Genomic DNA, 25,310 nt, shown 5'->3' with positions numbered 1-25,310 from the left:
ATTGTAAATATTACTATCCTTAAAATAAGGCATGGAGGTAACCTGCACGGAGTGGCAGTTACTACCATAAGAAACTTGCTGGGTAGACTGGATGGACCATTTAGTCTTTTTCTGCCGACAATATTTTGTTACTGTGTTAAGTATTGCCTGGTTTCCAGAAAACTGGAGAACCGTACCATCCTAAACCTATGGGCCTTGAACAAGTATCTTACATTAAAAATTCCAAGATGGTTACCCTAGGCTCCTTAATTACCCCTACTAAACAAAAGAGACTGGCTATGATCTCTGAATTTGAAGGAATCTGGTCTCAGAAAGCATATCAGATTTATTGTAGGAAAGCATTACCTCCAATACAGAGTACTGCCTTTTGTCTAATATCGGCGCCAATAGTTTTCACAAAATGGCTGTCATGACCTTTTTGTGCAGACATTGAATTTCATGTGTTTCCATACTTGGATGATTGATTAATAAAAGACACATCTCATGGAGACATACGAATTCATGCACAACGTGCAGGTACTGGATTACTAGCATTTATTATCAACTATCCCAAGTCCAAATTGAGCCCAATACATCAGCTGGAGTTAAGGGCTCTGCTACACACAACTTGAGCTGTGGCTTTCTCTCCCTTCTGTCAGAATCTCTGGCAGTGGAGGAAATAAGGCAGAGTTGGTCAACCAGAGTTTGGATCATGTTGAGGATGTTGCGTCTCAACTTTTACTTAACTCCTGTGGAACCTTTTCAAATAGCATGCTCAATGGATGTTAAAGTCCCCGTGGAATTGAGCCATTCAGGGACTTCAGGAGCACATCAATGTACTGGAGAGGCTCAGAGATGTTTTTGTTTTAGTGGATTTCCCATTCCAGTGGGACCAAGGACAGGCCCTTCCTAATTCGATCTCATTCAGTTACCCTGACCACAAATACGTTCAACCTTCGCTGGGGATCTCATCTAATGGGTTCCACACACAAGGTCCCTAATCCCTTCAGCAGAAGAGTCTTCTGATCAATCTCTGGAGCTAAGGGCAATTTGTTACATTCTAAAGATTTTTTGGAAATCAGGTGGCTAATGAAATTGTTCTGGTCTGAACAAGTTGCCATGTTCTACCTGAACATGCAAGGAGGAAGGGGTTTGTCTTCCTCTGTCAGGATGCTTTCAGATTGTAGACGTGGACTTTCTCAAATGGGACAACCCTATCAACTTATCTGGCAGGCATAGAAAATGTTTTGGCAGGCAGACTGAGTTGCCAGTTAGACCCTTACAGATGGACACTGAGCCAGAGTTTAGCAAACAGCAACTTCATTCAGTGAGGAAATCTTGTAATAGATGTATTCATGACAGCTCGGAACAGAAAGATGACAGCTTCTTGCTTCAGAAAGCAGAATAACATTGGATGCTTTCTTCCTACATTGGGGAAAAGGACTTCTGTACATGTATTCTCAGAGACCTCTAGTGGCAAAAACCTTATTAAAACTCAGAAGGAACCAAGGCACTATGATTCTCATAGCTCCGTCTTGGCCAAGAAAGCTTTGGTTTTCAGTCATTTAGGTTCTTTTGATCAGGAAACCAGTCAAGTTGGACACTTTTTTTTTTTTTTTTTTTTTCAGCTTTCAAATCACAGAACAACGGAATGTTGTCTCCAGTCCCTCGTCTTATGGGTTGGATATTGAGAGTAAAGTATATTCCCATGGTCTCTCTGATCCGGTTTCTCAAGGAAGGAATCCCTAGAACAGTGGTTCCCAAACCTGTCCTTGAGGACCCCCAGCCAGTCAAGTTTTCAGGAAATCCACAGTGAATATGTATGAGATAAATTTATGTGCGCTGCCTCTATAGAATGCAAATTTTCTCATACATATTTACTATGGATATCTTGGAACCTGACTCGCTGGAGGTCTTCCAGGACAGGTTGGGAACCATTGCCCTAGAAAGTCATATGATTATAAGTGACGGAGGATTGCTAAAGGGTGTGAGGGCAATGTGCTAGATTGTTACCTGTCCCACACACTAACTACTTGATTATGTTCGGTATATTTTCAGTGTCTGGTCTCAAAACTACTCAATTAGGGTTCACAAGTGTGATTAGCTCACACCATCATTCTGCAGAAGGAATTCTGATTTCTCTACAACCCTTAGTTTTCATGTGGAGCTTGCCTCATTTGAGACCTGCCATCAAGCCTTCTGCTGTGTCTTGCAATCAATCTGGGTGGTTTTTAACACAACTGATGAAATCCCCCTTGAACCCTCTGAACCCTTGTTGGTTGAAGTACCTGATCTCTTATTTACTCTTTTGGATAGTAGAAAGACTAGGGGGGCACTCCATGAAGTTAGCATGGGGCACATTTTAAACTAATCGGAGAAAGTTCTTTTTTACTCAACGCATAATTAAACTCTGGAATTTGTTGCCAGAGGATGTGGTTAGTGCAGTTAGTATAGCTGTGTTTAAAAAAGAATTGGATAAGTTCTTGGAGGAGAAGTCCATTACCTGCTATTAAGTTCACCTAGAGAATAGCCACTGCCATTAGCAATGGTAACATGGGATAGACTTAGATTTTAGGTTCTTGAGGCCTTGATTGGCCTCTGTTGGAAACAGGATGCTGGGCTTGATGGATCCTTGGTCTGACCCAGTATGGCATTTTCTTATGTTCTTATCTGGAAGGCTGCTTTTTGGTGATTGTAACTTCAGTCCACAGAGTGGAGACCTTGAGACATAAGTAATTTATTCACCTTATACTAAGTTTCACCACAATATGTGCCCCACAAGCCTGGCTAAGGTGGTGGGTTTTCACCTTAATCACTCAGTTGTCGTGCCAACATTTTTCCCAAGGCTACATGCGAACAAAAATGAATGAGCCCTGCACACGTCAGATTGCAAGAGAGCCATCACCTCTATCTAAATTGGACTAAAGACTTTAGAAAATCAACTTAGCTTTTTGTTTGTTTTTGCTGCAGTAAACCTGGGATTTTTGTGTTGAAGAGAACCCTATTTAATTACAGGCCGATACAGTACAGTGCGTTCCGGTGGAGCGCACTGTTAACCCGCGTTTGACACACTAGCTTTACCCCTTATTCCATAAGGGGTAATAGCGTGTTGAAAATGCGCGTCCAACCCCTCCAAAACTAATAGCGCCCGCAACATGCAAATGCATGTTAATGGCCCTATTAGTTATTCCTGCGCGATTCAGTAAGTAAAATGTGCAGCCAAGCCGCACATTTTACTTTCAGAAATTAGCGCCTACCCAAAGGTAGGCGTTAATTTGTGCCAGCACCGGGAAAGTGCACAGAAAAGCAGTAAAAACTGCTTTTCTGTACACCCTCCGACTTAATATCATGGCGATATTAAGTCGGAGTCCCAAAAGTTAAAAATAATAATAAAAAAAAAAAAATTAAATCGGCCCGTGGCTCTCAAGTTGAAAATGGACGCTCAATTTTGCCAGCGTCCAGTTTCCGAACCCATGGCTGTCAGCTGGTTTGAGAGCCGACGCCGGCAAAATTGAGCTTCGGCTGTCAAACCCGCTGACAGCCGCCGCTCCTGTCAAAAAAGAGGCGCTAGGGACGCGCTGGTGTCCCTAGCGCCTCTTTTTACCGCGGGCCCTAATTTGAATATTTTTTATTTTTTTTTTAGTGAATCGCACGCACAGGAGAGTGGCCTGTGCGCGCGCTGGGAGAGCAGGCGCTCTCCCGCGAATTTTACTGTATCGGCCCGTTAGATAGCAGCCTGGATACCTTTCACTTAGTCCCAAGCAGGTTTGATCCTAGAAGGGCATGGTCAGGCCCATAATGCCAAGGCCATTGCCGTATCGGTGGCCCAGCACTGATGCAGCAGATTTGCAAAACTGCGACTTGGAGTGCAGAACACAAATTCACATCCCGTCGTTTAGATACGAGCAGGAACAACAGGCTTGAGGAATCCTTTCTTCAGGGCCCTGCTCCAGCCTCTCTAGAGCCCATATTTAGGATTCTCTCTTCTTTAAAGAAAGAATGGGATTCTAACTCACTAAAAAGAGTTCTTCTGCCTTGTTTGAGGCCCGTTTTCTCCTTTTTTTTTGTTGTTGACCACTGGCCTTAGCTAGGGGGAGTGAGTGCCTTTTGTGTGACTGTAGTGAACGGCTCGTCTTCCTTCAGAGAAAATGAATTTGCTTATCCGTAACCGGTGTTCTCTGAAGACATCCGTTTACTGGACACACAGAGCTTCCCTCCTCCTCTTCTGGATTTGAATTTATTAAGCTTAATTAAGAAACTGAGGCGTGACTAAAGAGGTCTTGAAGCTTTCCTGGAAACCTTTGGAAGCCTCATTTTGGCCGGGAGCGACGTGACTGGTGAACTGTGATCTTCAGAGAGCACCCGTTACAGGTAAGCAATTGTGCTTTTTTAGGCGATGCTAGGATTTGTGCGTTTGTGGACCCTATGGTCGGGAAGGTTGACTTTTTTTTTTTTTTTTTTTAATTGCGGTTAAGATTTCGTATTCCAGCATTAACTTTGGCTCAATTGTTTTCCCAGGCAACTGCGGCATAAGAACTTGGTGCAGTTATTGGGCGTGATCGTGGAAGAGAAAAGTGGCCTCTTTATTGTAACTGAATTCATGGCAAAGGTGATGGCTCTGACGAGGGCGTGCCTCTCCCCACCTCCCGCTAGTTGACCCGAAAGCCTCGTGCGCCATCGGCTTCAATGCTGAATGTGTTTTCCCCATTGTTCTGTCTTTCAGGGAAGCTTGGTGGATTATCTGAGGTCCAGGGGAAGGTCTGTTCTAGGCGGTGACTTCCTCATTAAGTTCTCGCTGTAAGTATCGATCCTGGATTCAAGGCTTTCCCTTGCTGTCCTGTGATTTGGGGGTGGAATTCACTTCCTCACTGGTTATAGTTTACTTTTGATGCTCCATTGTGCTATTTTTCTCATCAGCTGTACTGGGCCAAATTGTTGCAATCCAGGAATCACAATATATATATATGAGAACCTCTCCAGGGGATGGATTTTGAACTTCAGTCCATGATAGGTTTTTCATTGCATCTCTACTAGGAACCTTTACATCTCCGAGGGTGTCTTCCCATTTTTTGCAGGAACTTTTTTTTTTAATCTATACAGAATGTTTAATCTCCCGAGCTACTATTTTCCTGTTGAGCTGTTTACGTTTGGCAGGCATAAGACTGGCACATAAATCAGAGTGAGCCGCACTGCTTCCAGGGGTAACGTTTCACACCCAAAACACTCCAGCCATGCCACATGCGCACGTAACTCTGCCATGTGTACCCAGTCCTGCACAAAATAAGTCACGTGATCATCGAGGCCTGGCTCAGAAGGATGGGCATGGGGGGACCTCGAATGACTTGCTCAAGGCTTACACAGCAAGCAGTGGCACCGGGATTAAAGCAGGGCTTTGTGATTGGCAAGAATCCATTCCCAGGTAGCGTGGGATGCGCAGCCCTAGAGTGGGAACAGTCCCTGCCAGCATCTCTGCTCATGAATAATGAATTGCTGGATGTGAAGGGTTTTTTTGTTTTTGGTTTTTTGTTCTCTCTTCTGCTTTGCAGGGATGTTTGTGAGGCTATGGAGTACTTGGAAGACAATAATTTTGTACATAGAGACCTGGCTGCCAGGAATGTCCTAGTGTCGGAGGACAATATCGCCAAGGTCAGCGATTTCGGACTGACAAAGGAGGCTTCGGCCACGCAGGACATGGGGAAGCTTCCGGTGAAATGGACGGCACCAGAAGCACTTAGAGAAAAGGTGAGATTTTGTCACCCTTCTAGGGGGCCCTCTTCTGTCCTCCCTTCCTACCCTGACTGCAAACTGCGGTACCTTTCCCCCACTCCCCTCTAGAGGGATGCAGATCTGTGGAGAATGGTCTGCTGTAAGCAATAGTTCCTGCTAATCACTGCCTTACTATTACAGCTTAATACCTCCTTATGGGGCCGATGCAACATCGTGCGATCAGGCTAGCGCACAGCTTAACCAGCTGTGATTGGACGCCCATTTATGAGACGCTAGGCTAACACCCGATGCAATAAGGGGATTAGCGCGTCCAAAACGTGAATAGCTAATGGTGCTCATCCCACGTAAATGCCGTGTAGATGAGGCTATTAGCTATTATCCCCCAGGTAAAAAAAATTGCCATGCGCACTTTTTAACACGGCAAATTTAATGCCAGCCCCAGAGTTGACGTTGAGTCTTGCCGCCTATCAAGGGCTCACTAAAAATCCTGCTTTCTGTGGTTTCTTCTACTTTTTAGTATCATCGCGATAGTAAGTAGGAGGAACCACGGAAAGCAGCACCATCGGGGGGGCGGGGAGGGGGGAATCTTGAGGGCGGCCAGCTTGGGAAAACAGAAGCTCAGTTTACCAGCGTCCATTTTGCTAACCTGTGGCTGTCCTCCTGGGCGCCCGATGCCAAGGACGCACGATCGATTCCCAGCCCCGTCCTTTTTTTAAATGCGGCACCTCGTTGCCGTACCGCGTCAAGCACCCAGGCGATGTGGCTGTGCGTACGTTAAAACGAAAAGGGCGCTCAGTTTGGACGCGTGTTTTTTAGGCGCAGCTTATTGCTTCGGGCCCCCATTGTGTTTAATAATTGAACTTCATTCTTCCTGCTCATGGCAAAGATTCCATTTATCTGGTGCCTAGACCGGGAGTCCATTTCTTGGTTCCTTACATAGGACTGGGATAGATGTTCTGTGCCTGTGTACGCTAGGTGACTAGTAGTAATATGCGTAACCAGAGTCCTCCCTTAAAGATTTACTGACCCTAACTTCATATTTCCTAGTACTAAATTAATAATCCACCCATAACCGCTCTGCCCTTGCTGTCTTACTTGTTTTTTTTGTTGTGTGTCTTGTCTCTCTTGACTAGATTGTAAGCTCCAAGGAGTGGGGACCATCCGTTATGTGTGTCTGGTATGCACTATACAAATGATGATTAATCAGAATTAATTTACTCTAAGCCTGTACTTTCATTTGTGTCCATGCTGGCTGGAGGTTGATTGTTTCTTTATGGGGAATGCACTGCTGATCATTTTAGAGAGGATCCTGAACTCTTCCATATTTCCCCCACTCCTAACAAATTAATAGAAGCCTATTTTATCCGAATTAAGGAATTAAAAGTAGACCATTGTAAAAGAGCATATTAAGTAAATGGTGATGTATTATTTATTTATTTTATTTATTTGTATTCTTTTATATACCGAAATATAGCTAAGTGCCTTCATTCCGGTTTACAGTGTAACAAATTCATACAATGAACAGTTATAAATTATAACAATACAATACAAAGAGAAAAATATATATATAGAAACAACTCAGCAACAGCAGAGTATAACATGTTAGAAATAAATAGTACAGGTTTAGTTTGCATCATCTTATTAAAGAGGTAAGGGTTTAGGAAGAAGGTTGGGATTGGTATATATGGGTCATATCATTCAGTGTATGATTGTCTAAACAACCATGTTTTTAGTTCTTTTTTGAAATTTTTGGAATCTTTGATGGAACTTAGGTATCCTGGGATAGAGTTCCATTCTTTTGGACCAGCTATAGAGAAGGCTCTATGTCTAGTAGAAGATAGTTTTGCAGATGAGAGAGGAGGAATGAATGGCTGTAATTTGTCAGAAGATCTTGAAGAGCGGGGTGATTTGTGAATTGTAATCATGTAATAATTGTAATTATGTCACAGAGTGGTTAATATTATTGCAACCAGAAGAAATACTATTTTTTTTTTTTTTTTGACAAAACATTCATAAGCTTGCAAGCCCATCAGTGTTATGACAGTTTTCCTAATTCACTTGGTGAATTAGCCTAACATGTCTCCTTCTGTGTCATTTAAAATAATTACGACCAGCAGGTTGGGCATTTCTTAGCCATTAATGGCTTGTGTGAAATGTTTGCCAGGGGCATTAATAGGAGCTGCCCTGGGCTGGATGATGTTTGCATATTTTCCCTCTCACTTGATCCTTTTAAAATAAAGCAAAAGCTTAACAAATCAATCCTGTAATTTTAAAACTGTTTTAGAAATGTGACAGGCAATGTTCTAGTTGTTCAGGAGGTTCTGTGGGGTTTAGGTGTTGGAGCTCCAAGATGACCTTTAGCATTTATTTGTCAGATGCTCAGATCATTCAGTTCATCCCAGCATTCTGGACCACTCCCAGGAAACTTAACAGTTCAGCAGTAGGGCAAAACGTGGTCTACATTCTGGTAGATATGGTCTTATTTTGGGGTTTTGGCTAAGTGCCTATACAAAAATGGCCGATTCTGGACCTCAGGAGCTACAAACAGGCGTGGTTTTCAGGATATTCAGAATGAAAATGCATGAGAGTTTTTATGCACTGCCTCCACTGTATGCCTCATGGTGATTGTAGACGGCTTTTTTTTTTTTCAGTGTCATTTGACAGCGTGTGGCTTCTTGGTTTGGATTGGAACCCTCAATGGTCAATCAAAGTACAAAACTTTTTCCAATGATTTTTTAATAAAGCAACAGTGTGAGAGCTGTTGGATGTTACAGCCTGTCAGTTCGTTACTCAAAGATCAGTATGATTCGGAACTTCCTGCAGCCATTCATAGTGCAGGGGATTCTTCTTGCTATTTGATAATGCATGATCTTGGATTTTGTCTTTTAGAACTTTTCTACAAAATCCGACGTGTGGAGTTTTGGAGTCCTGCTCTGGGAAATTTACTCTTTTGGGCGAGTGCCTTATCCACGGATTGTAAGTATAATTAATTTATACAGCGGTATGAGCATGCACAACGCTGTACTAACACAGGTGATAGTGAGCATAAGCTGTAATAAACTCTTCAGTGTGCACTGACCAGGAATCTCTCCCCTCTTTGTAAGGCCCCAGTATAGAGCTATGTACCTGTCTGATCCGTTATCATCCCATCTCCCTCCTTCCTTTTATATCCAAACTAGTTGAGCATGCTGTTCACTCCTCCTGTTGCCTCAGATCATATTTGATCCACTCCATTCTGTCTTTCACCCTCTACACTCCACAGTCAGCCCTTGCCAAAATCTCCCTCAACTTGTTCCTGGTCAGATCCAAGGGCGTTTACTCAATCCTTATCCTTCTTGACCGAGCCACTGCTTTTGACGCTGTTGTTCACCACCTACTCCTTGACACTCTTCTTCACTTGGATTTTGGGACTCCGTGCCATCTTGTTTCTCTTCTTGACTCTCCTTTTAGTGTGTGCTCCAAGGGATCCTCCTCCACTGCTTTATCGCATTATCAATCAGTGTACCCCAGGGCTCTGTCTTGGGATCTCTTCTCTTCATGCTCTATACATGTTTTCTTGGTGCTCTGATCTACTTCCATGGTTTTCAGTACCATCCTTGCGTTGACAACTTCCCGATCTGCCGGTCTACACCAGAAATTTAAACAAGAATCCAACCCCAAATCTCAGCCTGCTTCTCTGACAATGCCCCTTGGATGTTCCACTGCCACTTTAAACGTACCATGGCAGAACTTTTTATCTTCCACCAGTGCCACTGCACCCATGTAAACCTTCTCAAGTCAGTATGTTGACTCCTTATCCATTTCCACGTACAGTTCAAGGTTCTCTTACTCCACCTACAAGCGCCTTCACTGCAGCTCCTCATCAGTTCCCCCTCTTTTCTTTTCCTATACCCCTTCTCGTGAACTCTGATCATTAGCAAGTCACTCTTACCTGTAGCCATCTCTATTGCAAACTCCAGACCCTGTGCAATATACCTGAAATAGACTTCCTGAGTCGGCACATCATCCCTCCTCTCTGGCCATATTCAAATCCAGCCTAAAAATTCATCTTTCAAGGTTGTTTTTAAATCTTAACCCCCAGTTCTCTTAATCATATCCTTGTTGGCTTTGGCCATTTTCTGTAGTAAATTAAGCTCTCTTATTTGTCTTGAATAAATCGTAAGCGCTACATAGCAGGGGCTGTCTCTTATATGTGTGTGTTCAGTGCTGTGTACATCTAGTTGCTCTATAGAAATAAGTAATAGGTGCTGGGAGCAAAAAGAAGGGTTCCTGAACATAGCCAGATCAGTCCAGACAAGTGGGTTTATGAATCCCTACCAGCAGATGGAGGCAGAGAACAAAACTTTGAGACCCTGCTGCATAACCAAGAGTGCCACCTGCAGTCCCTCAGTATTTCTCTGTCTCCGGCGGATGGAAGAGGTGCAAACCTGCAGTCCTGACTGATCTGGAGTTGGAGAGTTGGTTCTGCTCCTCGAGGTTGCCAGGTTCCTCGGTGGGCCATCCCTCGATTTGAGCTGGGCGAATGGGGGGGTTGGATACCCCTGGCTGTTGTTGCCCGCAGGTTCCGGGGCCCCTGATAGCCAGGGGACTGGCTCCCTCTTTGCACCCCGAGGTTCCCTCCTGCCTGCTGCTGGCACACTCAGCGAAGTATCGCTGTTGGGGTGCTTCCGTCTTCTTTCTTCATTTTTGGTAGTAAAGTTTGTTTAAAAAAAAAAAACAAAACACTAAAGCAGTGGGTACTTTCTGTTGTGGCTTATTGAGGGACAGCCAGGAGAGTCAGCCTGCGGTGCAGGACCATGGTGGTCGGCGGTTTGCTCTGCCGTTGTTTTCTTTCAGGAGTGAGGAGCAGGGGTCACAGACGCCCTGGGGAGGGGGGGTGTTCCTGGGGGGAAACTTATTTGCTCTGGCAAGTGGGGCTTCTCCCGCTCAGCGGATAGGTTTACTTTTAGTACCTTGCAAGCGTCCATCCGATCGTGTGGTACTGAAGGGACAGCAGGCCGGGGGTTTCCCGTTTTCCTGCTGCGTTTTGCAGTGCTCTGAAGTTTGTTTGTTTTTTTTCCCCACACGCACGCATTTGCCAGCCCCTGCCTGCACTCGTTTTGCTGAGCGGTCTGGTGCGTCCACGTGGTACGGCCTTGCACACAGTGGGGGCGCTGCAGCAGTGAGGATGTCTGAGAAACCAAATGTGGAGGCCTGTAGGGCCTATGGGACCTGGTCAGCCCACCTTCTCCCTTTCCCTGTGCACTGGCTGTGCTGCGGGGGGGGGGGGGGGAGGGATCCTCTGCTACGGGTCCTAAAACCCAGAGGGGCCTCCCAGTCTGTGGGATGGGGCCAAGGTGGGGACCTCTCCCCTTCCAATTCCCGTGGGGGATCGCTGTCAAGGGGCTCCGACGGACCACAAGTCGGGTAACTCTCCTCCACCTCTCTCCCCTGTGGTGCAGGTTTGTGAGGATGGTGTGAGGAGGAGGAGGTCTCCAAGCCTAGCAGCCCTGAATAGGTTTCAGAGGGCTTTTCCGGGTTTTCTCCGGAATTCGTCTTGCTTACGCATGAGGCGTTTCTGGCACATCAGGCAGCCAAGCGGAGACCCATGGAGCCGTCCTCGCGGCCATCCAAGAGAGCTTGAGCGCCCTCTGGGGAGGCCTCGGGGAGACTGGATGGGTATCGTGGGTTGCGGACCGCTTGTCCAGGTCGAGGACGGGGCGGCCTCTCTGGCTGCGGATCTGAAGGGAGACCCGGATGAGGAACAACTACCTGAGGATGGCGGCAAGGATGACCTGGACCTCGTAGCCGGAATGGAGGGTGACGAGCCCTGGGTGGTGCACTTGTTTAAGAAAGAGGAGCTCCGGCCACTCATTTCTCAGGTCTTGGAGAAATTAGGGGTCAAGCTGACTCAGGAGGAGTCTGATAACAAGGGCGTTAACCCTGTACTGGATGGTTTGTGGGGTCCTCCCAGTTTCTTTCCCATGCCAAAGAAGATTCAGAAGCTCATTAGTCAGGAGTGAGACTCTCGGAAATGGGCTTGAAGGTTGGAAGGGCCATGGCGAAGCTGTATCCCTTGTTGGAGGAGCACTTGGCGTGCCTTAAAATGCCTAAGGTTGATGTTGCAGTTTCGACTATGACCAAGAAGAATAATGATTCCGGTGGCCAGGGCAGCAGCCCTCAAAGATGTCCAGGATCGTAAACTGAAGGTCCAATTGAAGCGCATGTTTGAGGTCTCAGCCCTGAGCCTTCGGGCAGCAGTGTGCATTAGCTTGATGCGGCGTGCTTGCTTATGCTGGATTCAGAGACCACAGGAGCAGGCGTCTCCAGGGGTGCTGTCTGGGGGTGGCCTATGTGGCAGATGCTTTGTATGATCTGGTGCGCATTAGCGGCTCGGCCCCTCTTGTGGTTGTGTAATTGGTCGGCGGACATGTGGTCTAAGATTCAGTTATGTAACCTTCCCTTCAAGGGCAAACTGCTCTTTGGGGAGGACCATTCCAGCTCATGAAGTCTCTGGGTGAAACCAAAGGCAATAAACTCCTGGAGGATAAGAAAGTCATTAAGAGGAGTTTTACCAGTCGCTTTTGTTTTCGGGAGTCACGGAGGTTTCAGACAGGTAGAAGTTCTTCAGCTATGGGACAGAGGTCGTCAAATCATCAGCAGGCCTTTCGTGGACTCGGCTGTTCCTCTAGAGACTGCTCTGGTCAGGGTTCTGGAGCAAGTAAGCCGACCCAATGAAGCCAGGGATGCCCACTCCTCATTGGTTCCAGTCGGGGGCAGGTTGTCCCAGTTTTACGAGGAGTAGATCAAGATTACCTCAGATTGGATTCTGGAGGTGATAAGGGACGGTTATGCATTAGAATTTTCTCGCCCGCTCAACAATGCATTTCTGGAGTCACACTGTTCTCAAAGCAAGTGTGACGCGGTAGAAGAGAAACTGCACAGGCTGATAAGTTTGGAAGCCATCCTCCCAGTTCCCCTGGACGAGCAGAGGCAGGGAAGGTATTCCATCTACTTTGTGGTGCCAAAGAAGGAGGGCACTTTCCGTCCTATCTTGGATTTGCAGAAGGTGAACTTGAACTTACAAGTGCCACGATTCTGAATGGAGGCACTGCAAACGGTGATTGCGGCTGTCCGCAAAGGAGAGTTTCTGGTGTCCTTGGACCTCAGCGAGGCTTATCTCCATATTCCTATCTGAAAGGAGCATCAAAAATTCCTGCAATTCAATGTGATTGGACAGCATTTTCAGTTTCAGGCCCTTCCCTTCAGTCTGGCCATTGCTCCTCGCACTTTCACGAAAATGGTGGTGGTGGTGGCTGCGGCCTTGAGGCAGGAGGGGGTGTTAGTTCACCCCTACCTGGACGACTGTCTCATCCAGGTGAAGGAAGAGTGTGCTCGTTTGGTGCAGCGTTGAGGAAACTCCTGAGCTCCCTGGGTTGGGTGATCAATGTGGGGAAGAGCCACCTGGTACCCTCTCAATCTCTGGAATACTTGGGGACACACTTCGATACCTGGCAAGATATTTCTGACGGAAGACAGAATGTCGAAATTGCAGGAGCAGGTTTCCCGGTTGCTGGATCTTCCAATCCCGAAGGTCTGGGATTATCTGCAGGTGCTGGGGTCCTTGGTGTCGACATTGGATCTGGTTCCATGGGCCTTTGCCAATATGCGCCCATTGTGCCCATTGCTGTTTCAGTGGAACCCGCTGTCAGAGGACTATTATGTCCCCTTACTTTTGAGGTAGGAGGCCAAGACCAGCCTGAAGTGGTGGTTGTCTCGGACCAATCTGGACAAGAGCATGCCTCTCGAAGTCCCAGATTGGGTCAATACCACTGATGCCAGCCTCAAAGGCTGGGGTGCAGTGTGCATGGGGTGCTCGTCCCAGGGGCTCTGGTCAATTGTGGAGAAGACCTGATCAATCAATCACTTGGAGACTAGAGCGGTGCGCAGAGCCTTGGAGCTGTTTCTGCCCCGGTCCGGAATTGGATGGTTTGGGTGTTGTTGGACAATGCGAAGATGCTGGTGTATATCAATCATCAAGGAGGTACAAGAAGCCTCGCTGTAGCTCAGGAGGCTCAGCTGCTGTTTGCATGGGCAGAGCACCACCTCGAAGGGATTGTGGCCTCTCATGTCGCGGGAATGGATAACGTGCAGGCAGATTTTCTAAGCCGACAACAACTGGACCCCAGGGAATGGGAGCTGTCCTCTGAAGCCTGGAGTCACATTTGTGCCAGATGGGGAGTCCCTCAGCTGGATCTCTTGGCAACCAGGGCCAACAAAGACATTCAGGTTCTTCAGCAGCAGAAGAGAAGTCTGTTCAGTGGGCCTAGATGCTCTAGTGTGTCCCTGGCCGGGTCATCTTCTGCATGTGTTTCCTCTGTAGCCACTCATAGGTCGAGTGCTTCGTCGCATAGAAACGCATCCAGGTACAGTGGTTCTGGTCGCCCCAGAGTGGCCATGTCGTCCTTGGTTCACGAACTTGGTGCATCTGGCAGAGGACGGTCCTCTTTGGCTGGCACACCTTCAGGGGTTACTGAGCCAGGGTCCCATATTTTTAGATTGGGAGGATCACTTTTGTCTCGCGGCTTGGCTTTTGAGAGGCGGCGACTGTGTATGAAAGGATATTTGGAGCCGGTTATTTCTACCTTTCTTCGGGCTAGAAGGCCTTCCACTTCCATGGCTTATGTTAGAGTGTGGAAGGTTTTTGAATCCTTGTGTGGTCAACATAGGGTGGATCCTCTGCTGGCCTCTCTTCCGCAGATTTTGTTTTTTCTGCAACACGGACTGTCCAAGGGCCTGGCTTATAGTTCGCTCCTAGTCCAGGTTTCGGCGCTGGATTGTCTCAGGGGCAAGGTGTTGGGCAGGCCCTTGGCGGCTCATCCAGATGTAATTCATTTCCTCAAGGGAATGAAGCATTTGAAGCCTCCGCTTCACAAGGTCTGCCTAGACTGGAGTTCTGCCTGGTCCTGCGAGTTCTCTGTGAACCTCCCTTTGAGCCTTTGGGTCGGGCTTCCTTGAAGGATCTTACGTTAAAGATGTTTTTCTGGTTGCAATCTGCTCGGCCAGACGTATTTCGGAGCTTCAAGCTCTCTCCTGTTGCGACCTTTTACGCATTTCCTCCGACAAAGTGTCTCTGCCTTCTTTTTTGCCAAAGGCGGTCTCTGCCTTCCGTGTGAATCACAGTGGAGTTGCCAGGTTTTCCGGATTTCCAAAGACTGCTTTGAGTAGAGATCTTCACCTCTTGGATGTTCAACATGCTCTCTTGCAGTACTTGAAAGCCACCAATTCTTTCAGAAGGTCGGACCATCTTTTCGTGTTCAGGGGAGCAAAGAAAAGAGTCAAGATGTCAAAAGCTACTTTGGGCCGATGGTTGAAAGAGACTATTTCTGCGGCCTATATTGCTAAGGGTTGTGTGGTCCCTAGTGGCCTTAAAGCGCATTCTACTAGGCGGCCTCTTGGGCCGAGTGTCGGTTGGTGTAGGGCTGCAGTGTGGTCCTCCCTGCATATTTTCACCAGGCATTACCATTTGGATGTTCGGGCGCTGGATGATGCAGTTTTTGGTGAAAGTGTTTTGAGAGCGGGTCTTTCGGATTCCCTCCTGGTTTAAGGTTGCTTTGGTACATCCCACTTTGACTGGACTGATCTAGGTATGTTCAGGAAAGGAAAATTGGTTCTTACCTGCTAATTTTCATTCCTGTAATACCACAGGCCTGCTCCGGTATTGTTACCGAAAGACTGACCTTCCTGGTACTCAGATGTGCGGTATAGTTTTGATATTGCCGCCTCAACAGTTAAGTTGTTTTTTAGTTTTCCTAGTTGGCAGGGCGTTTTGGGGCCTTGCGGTTTGTATAGGTGCTCCACTTCAGGGGGGAGTCCAGCCCCAGGGTTTTTCCAGTTTGCCCTGGGGGGGGGGGGGGGGGGGAGAGAACTTTATATAATCTTGGCTTGGGTACAGGTCAATACTGAGAAAACTGCAGGTGGTATGCTCAGATATGTAGCAGTGCCTCAACGTTTTGTTCTCTGCCTCCATCTGCTGGTAGGGATGCATAAACCCACTTGTCTGGACTGATCTGTGGTATTACAGGAATGAAAATTAGCAGGTAAGAAGCAATTTTCCTTTGGGTGAGATGAAGCTGTAATATAGCAGGATCCCCTCAGGCAAATGGAAGGTAGCAAAGAGGGAAATCCAGGGGTTTGTGATAAGGAGACGGCTCCAATCCTAGTGTAGGACCTAGGCAGCCCCAGCAAGCTCTGGAGGTAAAGAGACAATCCAAGAGACGTTTTAGAGAACTACATTTTTCTCAAAAAAAACATTTTTTTTCTTGTTTTCTCCCCTCCTAGGCCCTAAAGGATGTGGTTCCACGAGTGGAGAGAGGCTACAAGATGGATGCCCCTGATGGTTGCCCCCCTGTCGTGTACGACGTGATGAAAAACTGCTGGACCCTGGATCCCAGTATCCGACCTTCCTTCAGACAATTACGGCAACAGCTAGAGGAGATCAAAGCTAATGAACTCTACCTGTAAACCTCTTTCACCTGACCCAGCCCTCACTGGTGGAGGGGAGATAAATCTGAGAAGAGACCCAGCAATATCAAGACTTTTGAAACTTCATACAAGTCCCTTCAGCTGATGTCTAAGCATAAAACATATTGGACTGTGTGTATCCTGTGGTGCCCTGATCTGCCTCTGCCCCACTCCCTTCTTTAGCCCATCCCTAGCTTCTTTGCCACCCTCCAGAGTGAGCGAGTGGGTACTTCTTTGCCTCCACCCATCGCGTGCAGGAGAACGCAGCTGGGTGTGAGGAGTATTAGAGAACATTTTAGCAGCATGCCATTCCCTCAGCTTGAATTTTACCTTTCCTCCAAATTCCGTTCTTTCCCTCCTCCCCTCCCAATCCCGTCTCCAGCATCGTAGTTTTGCTCGTGTGTCCAAAGCTTCCGGTGGACACCAGGGGCCAGCCCCTAGTTGTGAGCGTGCTCTCGTGTGGGGAAAGAATGAGGAGGAGCCAGCGCTGGTTGAGACACGTTCCCTGCAGCAGAAGACCCAGTCACTCGGGCTGCTTTAAACTTCGTCCTCTTGTGCTTTGAGGGTTAACTCCTTTTTTTTTTTTTTGTTTTGTTTTTTTTTGTGTGTGTGTGTTTTTTTTGTATTTTGTTGTGGGGGATTTTTTTTTTTTTTTTTGCTACAAATCAAAAAACAAAAAATACCAGATGTTCTGGTTTTTACTGAAGTACGAATCTTATTTTTTATTGTATTAAAGTCCCATACAAAAAGGCAATTGTTTAGCTTAAGCTCTGTTTGAAATGTTTTGCATGATGTTTTTGGAGGCCTTTCCATTCCTGTCCAGTGCTTTATACTCATGTATATGCTGCCAGTGTTGAGATTATACTGTAATAAACCATTCCATACAGACTGGCAGCCCCTGTGCAGGCTGAGAATCATTCCCTTCTTGTAGGGCCACGTTGCTGACCGGGGGAGGGAAGCAGGAGCTGGGACGGGCGCAAGGGTTCAACAGCAAGACGATAGGCTCCTGTTAGCCACGCAGAAGCCTGATATTTATAAACGGCAGATGCAGCTTCTCCATCCTAGAGCAATATGAGGATGGCTTGTGCCTTACATATGCTGATTAGGGTCAGGCTTTGCTCTGACTGCAGCTCTTCCCCCAGGGTTTAAGATTTTGGCCCTTATCGGCAGAGTACCAAGGCAGTTCCACTTCTGAACCGTGCCTGCACATGGCCCTAAAGCCAGCAGAGCCAGGCTCCTTGGCCCAGATATTTGATGCGTTCAAAATGTGGTGCCCTACGCAGTGGCCTGTATTGCCTTCAGGGCTGCCTTGCTAGCCAAGACCTGCTCTGGTTTAGATCTTCATGGAATACATTTGGAAGCAGTTTTTAAAATTGTTATAACTTTCTGATGCTCCTACGGAAAAGGGGGGGGGAATAAAAGTACTTGTAGCTTGCTCTCTTTGACCTCTCCCTGTCATTTCAATGCTGTAATGACTATTGCCAAAGCAGCAGCATTAAGCCTCCTGCAGGAAATAAATAATTTAAAAAAAAAAATAAAAAAAATTGGTGAACCCCAGCATCACAGGGCACACCCACTGCTATCTATTTGTATGTATTTAATCCTGGTCCTGTTCCTTCAGTAGTGGTGGCTGTGTGCTCCTTCCCAGTGTGAACAAGAACGCTATGGAGTTTCTGCAGATCTTTACGGAAGCAACGCCAATCCTTTATTTGCTTGTATAACTTAGGACCAAATTATAGAACTTATTTTTTTTGGGGGGGGGGGGGGGGGAGAGAGAGATTGGGCTGTACGGCAGGTGTACTTTCCTTCTGTTTATCCTTTCCCACACCGCCTGTGATTAGTGATGATGCAGGTCCTCTGCTGTTGTCCCCTGCTTATGTTTTTCTCTCATTGGCTATTAGATGTTGCTAAAAGAGCAGGGCTGGACTTATATTTCACAGGGTTTACTTCTGCTTAATTAGTCATCCCTGCCTGAGAAGCAGGGTCCCTGAGCAAACAGTGGGGCCCAAGTCTCTTTCATGGCAGCTACTAGTGCTTACTATCAGGCTGAGCCCTGCCTCACTTTTAGGGTAGGATCGATTGTTGGTTATGTGCATTTTTTATTGGGTGGGGGAGAGAAAGAGAAAAGAAAATGGGGCCCCTGTGTATGTATGTGTGTGTGGAAGGTGTTCTGGGGTTTTATATTATTTGGGCAAGGGAAAATACTGATACCAGGGTGTTGAGAATGGGAAAAATAGTGTTACTGGATAGCAGTGGTGGATGGGCAGAGGAAGAGGATGAGAGTAAGTGATGGCTGTGGGGTATGTAGAGGAGGGGCTTTGTGGTGTATTTTGGGATGAGGAATAGTAATAATGGATCACGGTGGGGTATTTTAAGGAGGAAGATGTTATATTTTGAGGAAGGGGACAGTGTTAGGGAATCCCATTGTATTTTATACTTGGACTTCGTGTAAAATGTGGGAAGGGAGGATTAGAGTTAGGAAATCCCAGTGGGGCAGGTGTGGGGCCAGGGCTCGTGTTTAAGGGTTGCACGGTGCTTCAGCCGGGGGGGGGGGGGGGGGGGGGGGGGGGGAAAGGACTGCTGCGATGTCCTCGCGCCACAGGGGTCGCCCTTCGCTGGGGGAAGCGCTCTGCCCTCTTCCTTGCTACCTGCAGCAGGGCGCGGGCGCTCTGCAGGGGACAGCGGAACGTTCCCCTTGATTGGCTGGTGGCCGGCGGCTGCCGAAATTTCGACCAATCGCAGACTGCCCGGTCGGTGGGCTCGGCTGCGGCGGGGGCAGGCAGATCCCCGGGGGCTTTATTTCCTCCGTGTCTCAGAAATCTTGAGTTTCTCGCCCATGGATCGCCTCCTGCCTCTCCTCCTCCTCCTCCCGCTCCCCCTCCGCAGCTCCCTGACGGAGGACCGAGCGGCTCATCGCAGGTTTGAATACAAACTGAGCTTCAAGGGTCCTCATCTGACCCTGCCAAATGGGGACGTGCCCTTCTGGAGCCACTATGGAGGTAAGCAGGGGTGGCTGCGTGATTTTCATCCCCGTCGTTGCATAGGGAAACAATGTGCTCGTTTCTTACCGGATTATCCCATTCGGTCATATAATAATAATAATAACACACGATCCGCTCACCTTCCTCCAGCGAGTGGGACTTCTGTGCCAGGGAGAGGGCAGCGTGCACTAATGGCGGCTGATGCACTTTAAACCCTGCTAAGTAAGTTCGATTTAGCTGTTTTTAATGTGTAACAGACTGAGAAGAAAAAGTCAAACAAAGCAAAACCTGATGACCTCATAGGTCGAAATGTTATATATCTATTTTAGATATTGGTCGAAATTTCTATAGCTCTAGAATGAGAAAATGGCCCTTTTGAGTAAGGCCCGTTTTTATCTGAAGGAAAAGTCACAGCTGTAACCAAACAAAACAAACAAAGAATGACTGATCATCAAGGTTCATGAGTCCCTGTTTATATTTAGAAGTTTAGTTCTTTTCTTTTTATATTCAGAAGTTTCGTTCTTTTCTTTTTATATTTAGAAGTTTAGTTCTTTTCTTTGGACGGGCTCAACTTGTCCCAAGAAAAGAAAGAGAGAAAATTCGTGTTTTACCAACTCTGTGAGCCTAAGAGACCCGAGGAGCGTGAAAAGCTTGCACCTTTAACCATTTTAATAGTCTTATAAATGCAGCCTCTCCATCCCTGTGTAAAATTAAAGGAAAACCGACCACATTTTATGGAAAGGCTACATTTATAAGACTAATAAAATGGTTAAAGGTGCACGCTTTTCACGCTTTCCGGGAATAGCCCTGTCTCCATGCACTGCCACTAATCAGCCGTACAAACCACTAAAGACCCAGTTTTAACATTGCAAAAGCTCTATCACGCGCACCACTGGGATAGGATGTAGAAGGAAATGCTAGGGAAGAAACCACTATTTACACCTTTTAGTTGGGGAGAGAGGATGGGAAATCATCTTCCCTTCTGACATTTGGAGACATCCACATTTTTTTTCCAGCGCTCACTGGTTCAAATGTGGCTGGAGGGACATTCGCTGTCCCTCCAGCAGCCAGGACCAAAAAAGCAGGAGGGTAGGCTATCTAAAAAAAAAGCCGTTTGGGCAAAAATGGAAGTTAGACGCCAAAGAAATGTCCAAGTACAACTTTGGCAGGGGGCTAATCCACCTAGGCTAGGTCTTCCTTGGACTGCCTGTGTGTTCCTGATGTGTCTGGTCCAAGCCCCAGAATGTGGGGACCCGTGCCTCCGTGAGTCTCCGCCTGTGTTCTGAGTCTTCAGATTCCTCGTTGCCTTGCCTAGTTCCGACTCTGGAGGATCCGAGGGGTTTCCACTACCCTGTGCTAAGTGACTTTCTGAGCTTCTCCCGCTCTTCTCGTGGTCCGCGACCAGCCTCCTGGCTGTGTAGGGTACGTAGGAGACAGTGTGGTCCGCGACCAGCCCATTGGGTCCGCTCGTTTACGGTGGACTGGTGGGGGCGCCTGAGGGTCCAGCTCATCCCTCTTGTTCCTGTCTTCGTCCTGAACTTCACTTGTGCCTTGCTTCAAGTTCCAAGACCTTGCTTTGGACCGCTTCAGTCCTGTGCCTTCCTGACCTCCGTCCGGCCTGCCGCCTCTGCTGCTTCCTGCGGCAGATCCGAAAGGGCTGGGAACGGTCGGAGGACCGTTCAGAGACCACCATAATGTTGTGGTCTCCCGGGGCGTGTAGGTCGGCGGAGTGGCCGAGACTTGGACCGTCGTCACCACCGCAAGGGCACACCTCACTTCTCTTCCACCGAGACTGACGCTAGCCATAACACTTTGCTAGTATGGAAGTGAGCAAGCCCTGCAGAAAAGCAAAGAAGGCTTAGATAATTTACAAAAGACAAAAGTTGCTACAACTTTCCAGCCTCCGTGACGTGTCTGCACACGTGTTTCTGAAGAGCCGATCCAATACAGCCTGCTGGGATGCTGTCTGGATACCAGATGCTGTACAAAACCTAAGGATAATTAAGGTTTTATGTCCTGCAGTCATTTTAGATGTGCTCTATCCCATATCCTCCTCACAACTACCCATTGCATCAGCTTGGCTTCTTACTCTAGGTTGGGATGCCTTTCATTGGACCAATGCAATTACTGTGCAAAGAAGATCTTGTGGCCCACATGGATGTCTTCTTCCCGTGTGCAGCAGCCCATGTGGTCTTCAGCGCCACTGTGGGATATCTTTGCATAATTCATACAGTGGGTCACTAAAAGTATCACGACAGCAAAAGCTCCGGTTTTCTCCAGGATCAATAGGGCTCCTGGAACAATAGCTTGTTAATGCAATGCCCACACTGGTCCTGCAAAATAAGCACAGCTTGGATTTTTGCAGCTGCTTCCTCCTGCTCCTCTTTTTGCCCTTCAAGTCAGTCAGGGTCTGCTGTGCCATGAGCCTTCACAACTACCTGGGCTTTTCTCCATTTCTTTAGAAATGTAGTTCTTTATGAAAAGGTTTCTGCACCATTCAATAACCGTGTTCAATCAGACCCTGAATCCAGTGCTTCACCATAATTATTATTAAAGCCAGTGTGCTCTGCCCTGTTAAAGCACCGACTGAATGGTGCATTGCTGTGGACAAAGGAAAATACTGACCATGGCTCTTTATTGTTACTATCAAGTACACAACTGATTTATGTTGTAATATCTTCTGATTTTAATCCTCTTTAATGTAAAAAGGCACAGCATTCTGCAAAGGATACTATTCATCAGGTCTGTGAGGAAAACCTGGGTCTCCGTCACAATAGCACGCAGCCATCCTTTGTGTGTGTGGGCTGGGGAGGACTACATATCCCCCCCTACACACACACACACACACACACACACAGAACAAACCCACTCACAGACACTTGCAAAGACACAGCAGTGAGTATGATGCATTTTTTCTAAGCTGAATAATTGAAAGTGGTAGAAAGTTTCAAACAAAGTTATACACAATACTCATCCCTTCGGTTTCCCTAAGCCTGTACCGTGCATTCGCTGACCATGAAAGACGTGATCTCTGAAGATAAACTCTTTAGCTTCCTTTTATCCTGTAGTATCGCTGAGACTGATGCAGGGAGTGCAGGAGAGGCGATCACATTAGGCTTTGGAAACGCAGTGAATTGGATGGGAATTTTCCTGCCATGCTGCTTCTGCCTCCTAACAGATGCCATTCCCGGGCCAGAGGAAGTCCGGCTAGTGCCATCCCTGAGGAGCAAACGTGGTTCCATGTGGACAAAGCACAATGCGTCCTTTGAGCACTGGGAGGTGGAAATCGCCTTCCAGATACGAGGTCGGGGAAGAGTCGGGGCCGACGGGCTGGTAAGATCTTTATTGTCCTGGCCAACGTTGTTTTCCAACAAATATTCTATATAAAAAGTGCACTGACCCAGAGCTAGAGCAGACGTCTGTGTTTAAAGAGAACATGATGGAAGAAGCAACCTTCAGTACATAAAGGAGGATGCTGAGGGCATGACTAACTGTGTGATCAGAGTGCAGAATACATTCCAGTTACCTGAAAGTCGGGAACTGGACGCCTACGACTGCATGTGTGCTCTGACACAATGCACTCTCTCTTCTACATGTATGTTATGACGTCTGATTCCCACTCCGCCCTTGTGCGCAGGCTTCTGTTCTCCCACGCCCCATGTGGCTCCAGGTCATTGTCTTCATCTGCACTTGCATGTTGTCATGGCGCAGGGTTCTTGTGTGCCCTGAGCGGTGATGTCATTGACAGGGGCCGGTGCCCTGTCAAGGCGATCGCCCAGAGTGCCAGCATTTGGGCAACGTCCCAGCAGTGCAAAGTCCAGAAAAGGTTCTGTGTTAAAGGCGGAGTCGCGGCTGCCGGTAGATAAGTGGGGGGAAGGAAGGTACATGACCCAAAGGTTCACCTAGGCAGCCAAATACTCTTGCAGCAGCCCTAGTCATTGATTCCAGCTGTGACTGCTGTTAAAGACAGAACGTCACAGGCACCTGATCCTTCCCCAGGTATTGTGATGTCACAATCCCCGGAACCTTCTGTTCTTTGGGCAAATGATGCCCCCCCCCCCCCCCCCGCTTGTTCCCAGCGTTCTCTCTCTCTCTTAGCATTAACCTTCCCTTCTCCTTCCATTCATTCTCTCCCCACTCCCTCCAGATATTCTTCTCCCTTCCCACTCCCTCCCTCCCTCCCTCCAGGCACCCTCTCCTTCTGCCTCCCCCTCCTTCCATCCATCCTTCTCTCTCTTTCATTCTTCTCCCCCTCCAGGGATTTTCTCTCCCTCCATCCAGATATTCCGCTCCCTCCGAGCATTCCCCACCTCCTCTCCCTCCCAGCATTCTCTTCTCTAGCCGATCATTCTCTCCCCTCCATCCTATCTGCCTGCCGTGTTCCTCCTGCTCTGGATCCAGGACTCCTTTAAACATTTGTGGGGCCAGCTTTGAGCCAGCCAGAGAAATGCCAAGGTTGCCCTTTTCCCCCTGCTCCCTGGCTACATTTTGTCCAGGCAAATTATTGCCTGAACCAGATTTACTTGCACAAAGAGAGGCAGCACTAGGGGCGTTCCTGGGACGCAGTTTCACTTCGTCCTGACAGTGCTGCCCAGGCAAAATTACCTGAATAATTCTGTCCAGATAAACAGCAGGCATAAAGTCACCCAGACAACTTTGAACGAGTAAGTTCCGCTAGCTTCAGGCTGAAAAGCCAGAGAAAGTCACCCAGACAATACACACACACACACACACAGCCACCCAAAAATTAAGAACATAAGAACATGCCATACTGGGTCAGACCAAGGGTCCATCAAGCCCAGCATCCTGTTTCCAACAGTGGCCAATCCAGGCCATAAGAACCTGGCAAATACCCAAACACTAAGTAGATCCCATGCTACTGATGCAGTTAATAGCAGTGGCTATTCCCTAAGTAAACTTGATTAATAGTCATTAATGGACGTCTCCTCCAAGAAGTTATCCAAACCTTTTTTGAACCCAGCTACACTAACTGCACTAACCACATCCTCTGGCAACAAATTCCAGGGCTTTATTATGCGTTGAGTGAAAAATAATTTTCTCCGATTAGTCTTACATGTGCTACTTGCTAACTTCTTTGCTAAATTCTTTGCAGTTAACTTGAACTCAGAAACATATCCATGGGTTATCCCTTCTCCTGCTGCTCAACGATCTTATGTAGAGCCACAGGGTGACAGCAAGGTCTAAGAATGTGCTCCACAACATATCTGCAGAAGGTCAGACATGACAATTTGGAAGACACCACCCAACTTTCATGCCCTGACCATCACTTCAGGTGCAACTGCTCCTTCCTCTGTGGTGCCAGCATCTCTTTTCTTTGTAGTTTGTTCTGACGCCACGCGGTTCAAACAGCTCATCAGCAAACCTTGCAGCTATGGATAAAGAAGACAGGTGCTGATGCCAGTAAATAGGTGCATCTGAGGCCACCTCCTTAGAAATGGAGGAGCACATAGGCTGCTGGTGATTTCATTGCTACTGACCTGGAAACACCTGTGCCTTTAAGGGGCTGGACTCACTGCATCTAGTATTTGCCTGAGTTACCTCTCCTGTATCAAGACCACACCCAGTCAGCACTGCTGCTGCCTTGCCCACGGACTGACCAGCTGAACGGGCAGTGCCAAAGAGTGCCCAAGACAGCCCTTGCCTCCCAGCGCCCTGGTAGATCACTCAGCTCGCTTTAACCAGCCCTGGCTATGGAACCACAAGTCTGTCCTCTGCCCAGATTACTCCTGGGGGAATTCTGTGCAAAAAAAACTGAAAATTCTGCAAACTTTATATTGGTCAAAGTAACACAATTTACATGACAGTCTTTAAGTAATTACATTTTAAATTATTACAGAAAAAAGTTGTTACTTAAAGTTGCAGGATTTTAAATATTTTGAGCAGAATTTCCCTAGAAATTCACTGTAAGAGTGTCCCTTCCACATACACGCTCCCTCACTCTCTCGCACACACACACACACACACATCCCCTCATACAGGGTCCTCTCTCTTGCATACACACCCACACAAGCTCCCTTTCTCTTTCACATATACATCCTCACACAGGCTCCCTCTGTCCCTCCCTCTCTCTAATACACATACACATACCCTCATACAGGC

The 25,310-nt window shown here is 47.4% G+C and overlaps 2 protein-coding genes across 4 annotated transcripts in view; both read left to right on the top strand.

Annotated features, from left to right (window-relative positions):
* The window catches only part of CSK (C-terminal Src kinase), a 90,671-nt gene extending 73,568 nt beyond the window's left edge, over nucleotides 1–17,103 (top strand). For both annotated transcript variants that reach the window (XM_029574932.1, XM_029574933.1), the window contains exons 9-13: nucleotides 4,498–4,588; nucleotides 4,703–4,776; nucleotides 5,526–5,721; nucleotides 8,596–8,682; nucleotides 16,027–17,103. In XM_029574932.1, coding sequence (XP_029430792.1) covers nucleotides 4,498–4,588; nucleotides 4,703–4,776; nucleotides 5,526–5,721; nucleotides 8,596–8,682; nucleotides 16,027–16,209 — 631 coding nt within the window. In that variant the 3' untranslated portion in view covers nucleotides 16,210–17,103. The remainder of the gene's footprint in view (nucleotides 1–4,497; nucleotides 4,589–4,702; nucleotides 4,777–5,525; nucleotides 5,722–8,595; nucleotides 8,683–16,026) is intronic.
* Nucleotides 17,104–18,859: 1,756 nt separating this feature from the next.
* Nucleotides 18,860–25,310, top strand: part of LMAN1L (lectin, mannose binding 1 like) — a 57,462-nt gene continuing 51,011 nt past the window's right edge. The window contains exons 1-2 of one of the 2 annotated variants that reach the window (XM_029574930.1): nucleotides 18,860–19,208; nucleotides 22,369–22,523. In XM_029574930.1, the coding sequence (XP_029430790.1) occupies nucleotides 19,046–19,208; nucleotides 22,369–22,523 (318 nt within the window). In that variant the 5' untranslated portion in view covers nucleotides 18,860–19,045. The remainder of the gene's footprint in view (nucleotides 19,209–22,368; nucleotides 22,524–25,310) is intronic. The other variant, XM_029574931.1, reaches the window with a different exon arrangement.

The sequence above is a fragment of the Rhinatrema bivittatum genome, chromosome 13, assembly GCF_901001135.1.
Source record: "Rhinatrema bivittatum chromosome 13, aRhiBiv1.1, whole genome shotgun sequence".
In the NCBI taxonomy this organism is placed as follows: domain Eukaryota; kingdom Metazoa; phylum Chordata; class Amphibia; order Gymnophiona; family Rhinatrematidae; genus Rhinatrema; species Rhinatrema bivittatum.
The sequence above is the reverse complement of the archived record's forward strand: the minus strand, read 5'-3'. Positions and strand labels throughout refer to the sequence as shown.